Source organism: Physeter macrocephalus, chromosome 21 (genome assembly GCF_002837175.3).
Source record: "Physeter macrocephalus isolate SW-GA chromosome 21, ASM283717v5, whole genome shotgun sequence".
In the NCBI taxonomy this organism is placed as follows: domain Eukaryota; kingdom Metazoa; phylum Chordata; class Mammalia; order Artiodactyla; family Physeteridae; genus Physeter; species Physeter macrocephalus.
In genome coordinates, this window is record NC_041234.1 from 3,076,552 (window position 1) to 3,087,967 (window position 11,416).

The 11,416-nt window shown below is 39.8% G+C and overlaps 1 protein-coding gene across 1 annotated transcript in view; it reads left to right on the plus strand.

Moving 5' to 3' along the window:
* PPEF1 (protein phosphatase with EF-hand domain 1) overlaps positions 1-11,416 on the plus strand; it is a 132,402-nt gene that overhangs the window by 45,582 nt on the left and 75,404 nt on the right. The window contains exon 5 of the mRNA XM_028482558.1: positions 7,214-7,274. Within this exon, the coding sequence (XP_028338359.1) occupies positions 7,214-7,274 (61 nt within the window). The remainder of the gene's footprint in view (positions 1-7,213; positions 7,275-11,416) is intronic.

An 11,416-nucleotide genomic window follows, 5' to 3' on the forward strand; every position in this document is an offset into this window, starting at 1 on the left:
CTCACGGGCCCAGCCGCTCCGCGGCATGTGGGATCCTCCCGGACCGGAGCGCGAACCCGGTTCCCCTGCATCGGCAGGCGGACGCGCAACCACTGCGCCACCAGGGAAGCCCCTCATTCTGTATCTTTTGTAGTTTTCAACAATCATATGTTTATAAATTTATCACATAATAAACATAATTAAAATAAAAATAATAAATAAAAATAATAAATATTTAAAATAATTAAAATTTCAAAAAGAATTAAAGAAATTGCTAAATTTATTCTTGGTAGCTATAAAAATTATATACTATGATTCAGTCAGGTATTCCTTTAGCAGTTCACAGCATTGACTGTCCTTTTAAGTACTGTAGAATATAGTGATGGAGATAAAGGGAGGGTGAGCTCTCAAATTGATAAGCTTTGTACACAAACATTCCAGTATTAGTACATTCTTTAAATATTGAGTGTTCTTTAATAACAAATTTATTGGGATACAATTCACCCATTTAAAGTAGAAAATTCGGGCTTCCCTGGTGGCGCAGTGGTTGAGAGTCCGCCTGCCGATGCAGGGGACACGGGTTCATGCCCCGGTCCGCGAAGATCCCACATGCCGCGGAGCGGCTGGGCCCATGAGCCATGGCCACTGAGCCTGTCCTGTGCTCTGCAACGCGAGAGGCCGCAACAGTGAGAGGCCCGCGTACCAAAAAAAAAAAAAAAAAAAAAAAGTAGAAAATTCGAGCCTGAACCAAGACGGTGGAGTAGAAGGACATGTTCTCACTCCCTCTTGTGAGAACACCAGAATCACAAGTAGCTGCTGGACAATCATTGACAGGAAGACACTGGAACTCACCAAAAAAGATACCCCACATCCAAAGACAAAGGAGAAGCCACAATGAGACGGTAAGAGAGGTGCAATCACAGCAAAATCTAATCCCATAACTGCTGGGTGGGTGTCTCACAGACTGGAGAACACTTATACCACAAAAGTCCACCCACTGGAGTGAAGGTTCTGAGCCCCACGTCAAGCTTCCCAACCTGGGGGTCCGGCAACGGGAGGAGGAATTCCTAGAGAATCAGACTTTGAAGACTAGTGGGATTTGATTGCAGGACTTCAACAGGACTGGGGCAAACAGAGACTCCACTCTTGGAGGACACACACAAAGTAGTGTGTGCAGTGGGACCCAGAGGAAGGAGCAGTGACCCCAGGGGAGACTGAACCAGACCTACCTGCTAGTGTTGGAGGGTCTCCTGCAGAGGCGGGGGATGGCTGTGGCTCATCGTGGGGACAAGGACACTGGCAGCAGAAGTTCTGGGAAGTACTCCTTGACATGAGCCCTCCCAGAGTCTGCCATTAGCCCCACCAAAGAGCCCAGGTAGGCTCCAGTGTTGGGCTGCCTCAGGCCACACAACCAACAGGGAGGGAACCCAGCCCCACCCATCAGCAGTCAAGCGGATTAAAGTTTTACTGAGCTCTGCCCACCAGAGCAACAGTCAGCTCTACCCACCGCAAGTCCCTCCCATCAGGAAACCTGCACAAGCCTCTTAGATAGCCTCATCCACCAGAGGGCAGACAGCAGAAGCAAGAAGAACTACAATCCTGCAGCCTGTGAATCAAAAACCACATTCACAGAAAGACAAGGTGAAAAGGCAGAGGGCTATGTACCAGATGAAGGAACCAGATAAAACCCCAGAAGACAACTAAATGAAGTGGAGATAGGCAACCTTCCAGAAAAAGAATTCAGAATAATGATAGTGAAGATGATCCAGGACCTAGAAAAAGAATGGAGACAAGGATCAAGAAGATGCAAGAAATGTTTAACAAAGACCTAGAAGAATTAAAGAACAAACAAACAGAGATGAACAGTACAATAACTGAAATGAAGACTACACTAGAAGGAATCAATACCAGAATAACTGAGGCACAAGAACGGATAAGTGACCTGGAAGACAGAATGGTCAAGGTGAAAAGGCAGAGGGCTATGTACCAGATGAAGGAACCAGATAAAACCCCAGAAGACAACTAAATGAAGTGGAGATAGGCAACCTTCCAGAAAAAGAATTCAGAATAATGATAGTGAAGATGATCCAGGACCTAGAAAAAGAATGGAGACAAGGATCAAGAAGATGCAAGAAATGTTTAACAAAGACCTAGAAGAATTAAAGAACAAACAAACAGAGATGAACAGTACAATAACTGAAATGAAGACTACACTAGAAGGAATCAATACCAGAATAACTGAGGCACAAGAACGGATAAGTGACCTGGAAGACAGAATGGTGGAATTCACTGCTGTGGAACAGACTAAAGAAAAAAGAATGAAAAGAAATGAAGACAGCCTAAGAGACCTCTGGGACAACATTAAAGGCAACAACTTTCGCATTACAGGGGTCCCAGAAGGACGAGAGAGAGAAAGGACCAGAGAAAATATTTGAAGAGATTCTAGTTGAAAACTTCCCTAACATAGAAAAGGAAATAGCCACCCAAGTCCAGGAAGTGCTGAGGGTCCCATACAGGATAAACCCAAGGAGAAACATGACGATACACATAGTAATCGAATAGGCAAAAATTAAAGACAAAGAAAAATGATTGAAAGCAGCAAGGGAAAAACGACAAATAACATACAAGGGAACTCCCATAAGGTTAACAGCTGATTTCTCAGCAGAAACTCTACAAGCCAGAAGGGAGTGACATGATAAAGTGATGCTAAGGAAGAACCTACAACCAAGATTACTCTACCGCAAGGATCTCATTCAGAATTGCATGCAAATGGAAATCAAAAGAAAGTTGGAGTAGCAATACTCATATCAGATAAAATAGACTTTAAAACAAAGAATGTTGCAAGAGACAAGGAAGGACACTACATAATGATCAATGGGATCAATCCAAGAAGAAGATATAGCAATTATAAATATATATGCACCCAACATAAGAGCACCTCAATACATAAGACAACTGCTAACACCTGTAAAAGAGGAAATCGACAGTAACACAATAATAGTGGGGGACTTTAACACCTCACTTACACCAATGGACAGATCATCCAAACAGAAAATTAATAAGGAAACACAAGCTTTAAATGACACAATAGACCAGATAGATTTAATTAATATTTATCGGACATTCCATCCAAAAACAGCAGATTACACTTTCTTCTCAAGTGCGCACAGAACATTCTCCAGGATAGAACACATCTTGGGTCACAAATCAAGCCTCAGTAAATTTAAGAAAATTGAAATCATATCAAGCATCTTTTCTGACCACTGCACTATGAGATTAGAAATGAATTACAGGGGGATAATGTAAAAAACACAGACACATGGAGACTAAACACTACATTACTAAATAACCAAGAGATCACTGAAGAAATCAAAGAGGAAATCAAAACATACCTAGAGACAAATGACAATGAAAACACGACAATCTAAAACCTATGGGATGCAGCAAAAGCGGTTGTAAGAGGGAAGTTTATAGCTGTACAAGCCTACCTCAAGAAACAAGAAAAAATCTCTAATAAACAATCTAACCTTACACCCAAAGGAACTAGAGGAAGAAGAAGAAACAAAACTCAAAGTTAGCAGAAGGAAAGAAATCATAAAGATCAGATGAGAAATAAATGAAACAGAAACAAAGAAAACAATAGCAAATATCAATAAAACTAAAAGCTGGTTCTTTGAGAAGATAAACAAAATTGATAAACTCTTAGCAAGACTCATCAAGAAAAAGAGGGAGAGGGCTCAATTCAATAAAATTAGAAATGAAAAAGGAGAAGTTACAAAAGATACCGCAGAAATACAAAGTATCTTAAGAGACTACTACCAGCAACTCTATGCCAATAAAATGGACAACCTGGAAGAAATGGACAAATTCTTGGGAAAGTATAACCTTCCAAGACTAAACTAGGAAGAAATAGAAAATATGAACAGAGCAATCACAAGTAATGAAGTTGAAACTATGATTTAAAATCTTCCAGCAAACAAAAGTCCAGGACCAGATGGCTTCATAGGTGAATTCTATCAAACATTTAGAGAAGAGCTAGCACCATCCTTCTCAAACTCTTCCAAAAAATAAGAAATTAAAGATGATACAAATAGGTGGAGAGATATACCATGTTCTTGGATTGGAAGAATCAACATTGTGAAAATGACTCTACTACCCAAAGCAATCTACAGATTCAATGCAATCCCTATCAAACTACCACTGGCATTTTTCACAGAAGTAGAACAAAAAATTTCACAATTTGTATGGAAACACAAAAGACCCCGAATAGCCAAAGCAATCTTGAGAACGAAAAATGGAGCTGGAGGAATCAGGCTCCCTGACTTCCGATTATACTACAAGGTTACAGTAATCAAGACAGTATGGTACTGGCACAAAAACAGAAATATAGATCAATGGAACAGGATAGAAAGCCCAGAGATAAACCCACACACATATGGTCACCTTATCTTTGATAAAGGAGGGAAGGATATACAGTGGAGAAAAGACAGCCTCTTCAATAAGTGGTGCTGGGAAAACTGGACAGCTACATGTAAAAGAATGAAATTAGAATACTCCCTAACACCATACACAAAAATAAACTCACAATGGATTCACAAGCTTAATGTAAGACCGGACAGTATAAAACTCTGAGAGGAAATCATAGGAAGAACACTCACTGACATAAATCACAGCAAGATCTTTTTTGATCCACCTCCTAGAGTAATGGAAATAAAAACAAAAATAAACAAATGGGACCTAATGAAACTTAAAAGCTTTTGCACAGCAAAGGAAACCATAAGCAATAGGAAAAGACAACCCTCAGAATGGGAGATAATATTTGCAAATGAACCAACGAACAAAGGGTTAATCTCCAAAATATATAAACAGCTCATGCAGCTCAAAATTAAAGAAACAAACAACGGCAGAAGGCCTAAATAGACAATTCTCCAAAGAAGACATACAGATGGCCAAGAAGCACATGAAAAGCTGCTCAACGTCACTCCTCACACCAGTTAGAATGGGCATCATCAGAAAATCTACAAACAACAAGTGCTGTAGAGGGTGTGGAGAAAAGGGAACCCTGTTGCGCTGTTGGTGGCATTGTAAACCTATATAGCCACTATGGAGAACAGTATGGAGGTTCCTTAAAAAAGTAAAAATATAATTACCATATGATCCAGCAATCCCACTACTGGGCATGTACTCAGAGAAAACCACAATTTAAAAAGACACGTGCACCCCAATGTTCATTGCAGCACTATTTACAATGGCCAGGTCATGGAAGCAACCTAAATGCCCATTGACAGATGAATGGGTAAAGAAGATGTGGTACATATACACAATGGAATATTACACAGCCATAAAAAGGAACGAAATTGGGTCATTTGTTGAGACGTGGATGGATCTAGAGACTGTCATACAGAGTGAAGTAAGTCAGAAAGAGAAAAACAATTATCGTATATTAACGCATATATGTGGAACCTAGAAAAATGGTTCAGATGAACCATTTTGCAGGGCAGAAATTGAGACTCAGATGTAGAGAACAAACGTATCGACACCAAAGGGGGAAGGCCGCGGGGGGTGGTGGTGGTGGTGGGATGAATTGGGCGATTGGGATTGACATGTATACACTGATGTGTATAAAGTTGATGACTAATAAGAACCTGCTGTATAAAAAATAAAATAAAATACAAAAATTCCCAAAAAAATGTAGAAAATTCAGTGGCCTTTAGTTTATTCACAAAGTTGTGCAATCATCACCACAATATATTTTAGAACATTTTCATCACTCCCCATTCCCGCCTTCTGCCCAGCCCCTGGCAACTACTAATCTGCTTTGTCTTTACGGATTTGACTTTTCTGTCCATTTCAAATAAATGGAATCACACAATATGCGATCCTTTGTGACTGGCTTCTTTCACTTAGCATAATGTCTTCAAGGTTCATCCATGTTGTAGCATGTGTCAATACTTCATTCCTCTTTATTGCTGAATTTTATTCCGTTGTATAGATATAGCACATTTTGTTTATCCTTTCCTCAGTGGATAACTCATTTGGGTTGCTTCCACTTTTTTGGCTGTTATAAATAATGCTACTATGAATATTTGTGTGCAAGTTTTTCTGTGAACATATTTGTTCAGTTCTCTTGGGTATATACCTAGGAGTGGAATTGCTGGGTCATCGAGTAAGTCTGTGTTTAACTTTCTGAGTAATTGCTAAACTGTTTTCCAAAGTAGCTGTACCAGTTTGCATTCCCACCAGCAGTGTATGAGGGCTTTAATTTTGCCACATCTTTGCCAACATTTGTTATTATTTGTCTTTTTTGATGATAGTCATCCTAGTGTGTGTGAAGTGGTATCTCATTGTGATTTCTGTTGACTGTTAATTGACAAATCCATCAACAGCGTTAAAATCGTACATTGTGATATTTGTATGGAAGGTCTTCCTTCCCTCAACTGCCAGATCTACTCCCAGATTGATAAGGTTCCTTAGTGTTCACTCTTCATGGGAGACAGGGCTTGGAAGTTATTTGTGCTGTATACATGCAGGTCTTTGCAGATAATTGGTGGGCATAGAGGCAGTATCTAGGTGATGGTTGGAATGCTGGTAGATTTCCATCTTTCCCTTCCTCCCTCCCTTCCTTCCTTCATTTACCAAATATATTTGGCATTTAAGAATATCCCTTATTCTCACCACCGAAAGAAATAGAAGAGATCATAATGAAAAAAATCTAGCAGCTGTCTTAAGTGGGTTTCCTAGAAGCAGAGTCTGAGATAGGGGCTTCTGGTACAAGTGACTTCCTGAGAGAGTATTCTCAGGAAAAACCTATAAGGGAGTGAGGAAAGCAAGATAGGACAGGGAAGAAGCTAGGCAAAAATACGGTTTCTGGAGAAGTCTGACCTCAGCCTGATCCCATTGGGAGCTCTGAAGCGTGAAATGTGTCAGTTTGTCCCACCCAGTGGCAAGGGAGGTGGGGGTCTGGGCTGTGATACTCTTGCTTCAGTTAGTAATTTTCTATGGGCATCCCTCCAGGATGGAGGGATATCTTATATCCTAAGCAACTCTGGGGGAGGTGCTGCCCATCTGCCAAGGGCAATCCTGGGGAGGAGGAGGGCAGGTAGAAGCGATACCCATTAGCATCTATGGCAGCTGGGAGATGAGAACTTCAGAGGAGTAAAGGGGACTTGCATGGAATATCAACAGTACCTGTTTGGGATTCATTAATTGATCAATGTATTTTTATTTTGTCCAGCTATCCAACTTCTTCTCCTTCATGTTGGAAAAGTATACACGTATACTTGAGGAAGATCCAGGTAAGTAAAAAGTTTAGTCTTTTGAAAAGCAGTCATTAAATATTGAATTGTCTCATCAAGGAATGTAAACTCTGAAGATGGGAGAACACTAAGAAATTAAAAAGATGCCCATCTGTCTTGTCTGTGTGACACCAAGCAACTGGTGAAATCAATTTAACTGGCTTTTTCCATCCTTGATTGCTGTCAACTAAATTGACCATTTAATTTTTTCATTTTCAAAAAACTGAATTAGATTTCATTTTACATTAGTATGTTGAATACCTTCTCTGAACCACACCCTACTGATGTACAATAGTAGCTTAGTAAAGAGGATCTTATTTTTAATCTACAGAACTTCTGTGCTGAGAGATCAAAATATCTTGACTATTTCATGAAACAGATCTGGGTGGGGGATTAAACACAGTTGGCACCATCATGTCTCTGTTTTCTCCATAGCTAGCTAGCTGTCTGTCAGGCTGTCTATTTATCTATCATTTATTTAGTCATTCTGAAATAACTAAATAAATCATTTCAGATATAGACAATATAGGTGTGATTCAAAATAATTTTAAAATTATAGTTTTTGAGGGACTTCCCTGGCAGTCCAGTGGTTAGGACTCAGTGCTTCCACTGCAGGGGGCATGGGTTCAGTCCCTGGTCAGGGAACTAAGATCTCACATGCCACACGGCACGGCCAAAAAAAAAAAATTATAGTTATTCACAAGTCATGTATTTCTCTGCAAATTAAGATCTGCCTGTTGTTATCTTCAAGGTAGGCACTTGACTTAGAAGCTCATTTTTCTTTAATTTGGGCCAACCATTTTTGCTCTAGTTAAAAATGTGTATGGCATCTAAAGCATCTTTTAATCGAGTGAGCATCCTTCAAAGTGGTGAAAGAAGGGTGTTTTAATGGTATGCTCTGAGCTAAGTACCTATGTGTGAAACTAATTAAAGCATTTAATGATCTGTAGAAGGTTTCTGAATGGTGGAATAGCCAAACCTGAGGAGTGGGGAGTGGGTGGGAAGTAGGTATTTTGCCATTTTTTTCTTTTAGCTAATTACAATTTGAAGACAGTTGTTTGTGCTTCCTGTTCTTTGGCAAAAATATTTCTGAGAGGAAATATAATAATAACAAAATGAAACAGCCCTCTTTCTGCTAATGACCTAATATTTTAATCTGAGCTATGCATCAGAATCACGTATGGATATTCATAGCCACAGATGGCTGGGTTCCAGCTCAAAGATATTTACTCAGGCTCTATATTTTAAAAAATCTGCTTTAAAAAATTATGCAAGTGATTTTAAAATATTTTAAAAATTTTATCAGAGAAGGGGACAGTGGTTTAACTTTCTTATGTAAACTTTTCTGGAAGAAAAGTATACAAATTACAGGAAAGTACACAAATGATAAGTATATGGCTTAATAAATTTTCTCAGAGTAAACTCAGCCTTGTAACATGCACCCAGAACAAGAAATAATACATTATCATAGCCACAGAAGCCCCCTCCTGTTCTCCTCCACTCACTACCCAATCCCTGCACCCTTGTCACTAATTTCCTGACTTCTACCTCCTAGATTAGTTTTGCTTGTTTTTGAACTTCTCTGTATAAATGAAAACATACAGTTTTGCTTCTTTTACTCAACTTTATATTTGTGAGAGTCATCCATTTGGTCATTCTTATTGCTGAATAATATTTAATTTTATGAATATACCAAAATTTATCCATTGTATTATTTATGGACATTTGAGTTGTTTTCAGTTTTGGTAATTTAAATGGTACTACTGGGCTTCCCTGGTGGCGCAGTGGTTGGGAGTCCGCCTGCCAATGCAGGGGACACGGGTTCGTGCCCCGGTTCGGGAGGATCCCACATGACGCAGAGCGGCTGGGCCCGTGAGCCATGGCCGCTGGGCCTGCGCGTCGGAGCCTGTGCTCCGCAACGGGAGAGGCCACAACAGTGAGAGGCCCGCGTACCACACACAAAAAAACCAACAACAACAACTCAAGTCAATGTGTAAAAGGCTCTTTGGGGCTTCCCTGGTGGCGCAGTGGTTGAGAGTCCGCCTGCCGATGCAGGGGACACGGGTTTGTGCCCCGGTTCGGGAGGATCCCACATGCCGCGGAGCGGCTGGACCCGTGAGCCATGGCCGCTGGGCCTGCGCGTCGGAGCCTGTGCTCCGCGGCGGGAGAGGCAACAGCAGTGAGAGGTCAGCGTACCGCAAAAATAAATAAATAAATAAATAAATAAATAAATGGTACTACTATGCACATTCTTGTACTTGTCCTTTTTAGTGAACATATGTATTCTTTTCTTTTGCTATATACTCATTTTCAGTTATCTATTGCTGTATAACAAACCACCCCCAAATTTAGTGCTTTAAAACAATAACCATTTTATTCCTTGTGATTCTGTGGGTCAGGCATTTGAAGGACTCAGTGGGGATGGTTTGTCTTTGTTGCATGTGGTGTCAGTTGGGCTCACTCAACTTAGCTGGGCTGGAGAGGGAGGTCCAAATGGTTTTCTAACGTGTTTGGGACTTTGGTGTGGGCTATGAACTTGGATACCTCAGTTCTCCTCATGCAGCCTCTCTGTCCAACAGGATATCCTGGACTTCTTTACATGGCAGCTAGATCCCAAGAGGGCAAAGGCAGAAGCCACAAGGCCTCTTTAGGCCTCTGCTCTGGAACTCACACAAAATCAGTTCTGCCATATCCTATTGGTCAAAGCAAGTCACAAGGCTAGGTGCAGATTCAAAGGGGTTAGGAAAGATCCATCTCTTGCAGGGAGCAGCAGCATTATCTTGTAAAGGGATATGAATACAAGGAGATGTGATTCATTGGGGACCATTATTATAAAGATGTACCACAACCCAGGAAAGGAAGTTTGGAGTTATAGGGCATGCATATGGTCAGCTTTATTAGGTACTGATAAACAGTTTTACAAAATTCTTGTACCAAGCTATACTGCCAACAGTGTATGAGGGTTCCAGTTGTTCAGTATCTTTGTCAACACTTGAAATTATCAGTCCTTTTCATTTTAGCCATTCTGGTGGGTATGTAGTAGTATCACATTTCTGCTTTAATTTGCATTCCCCTGGTGAGCAGAGAAGTTGCTCACCTGTTTGAATGTTTAGCAGTCACGTGGACATCCCATATGGCAAAGTGCCTGTTCAGGTCTTTTGCCCATTTTTCTATTGGGTATCTGCCTTTTTCTTACCAATTTGTAAGAGTTCTGTAGGTATTCTAAATATGAGAATGTGAATCTTTGTTAGATAAATTTATTGCAAATATCTGCTCCTAGTCTTTGGCTTTTATCCATCCCCCTAGTCTTTAATCTTTAAATGATGTCTTTTGATGAGTAGACATTCTTGATTTTAATGTAGTACAATTTTTTTCTTTTATGGTTAGTGCTTTCTGTATCCTGCTTAAGAAACCCTTTCCTGATATGAGTGTGTACGCATGTGTGTGTGTCTATGTGTGCTCATTTGTGCAAAAATAAATACAGGAGAAACCTATAGGGTAAATCAGAAACTAATGGCATTATTTACCTACAGGAAATGGAGGGATGGGTGGGAGCAGGGCAGAAAGAATGGGGAGAATGGGGTTTGGGTAGGAGGGATGAGGGGAGAGTGACACATCTCTGAGAATACCTTTTTGTAGTTCTGACTCTTAGAACCATGATAATGTTTCACATCCCTAAAAAAAAAATAATTAATTAAAAACAGGAAGAGAGAGAGAATGTGATTTCCAAGTAGAATACACACTGTGACAAATGAACTTAATTGTATTAAAATGAATAACCGTCACCCAAAGGAGGTGGGGAAGAAACAAAATAACCTAAGGGACGTTGGAAAATAGCATTTAACCATAATATGCCTTGATGAGGCTTCATTTTTATTTATCCTGTGTGGGTTTGCTGAGCTTCTGTTATATCTAAGTTGATATTTTTGTCAGGTTTAGGAAATTTTCATCCATTAATTATTTAAAATCTTTCTTTTCAAGTCTAAATATCTTTTTCTTTGGGAATCCTTGGCTTTTAAACTTAGAAGGCCCTAAAATATTTAAAATGTGGATTACTATGGCTGTTTTTCTAGATTTTTTATGATTTGACTTTTAAAAGTTTTAACATTTCATAAATTTTGATTTTTTTTTTTTTTTTTTTT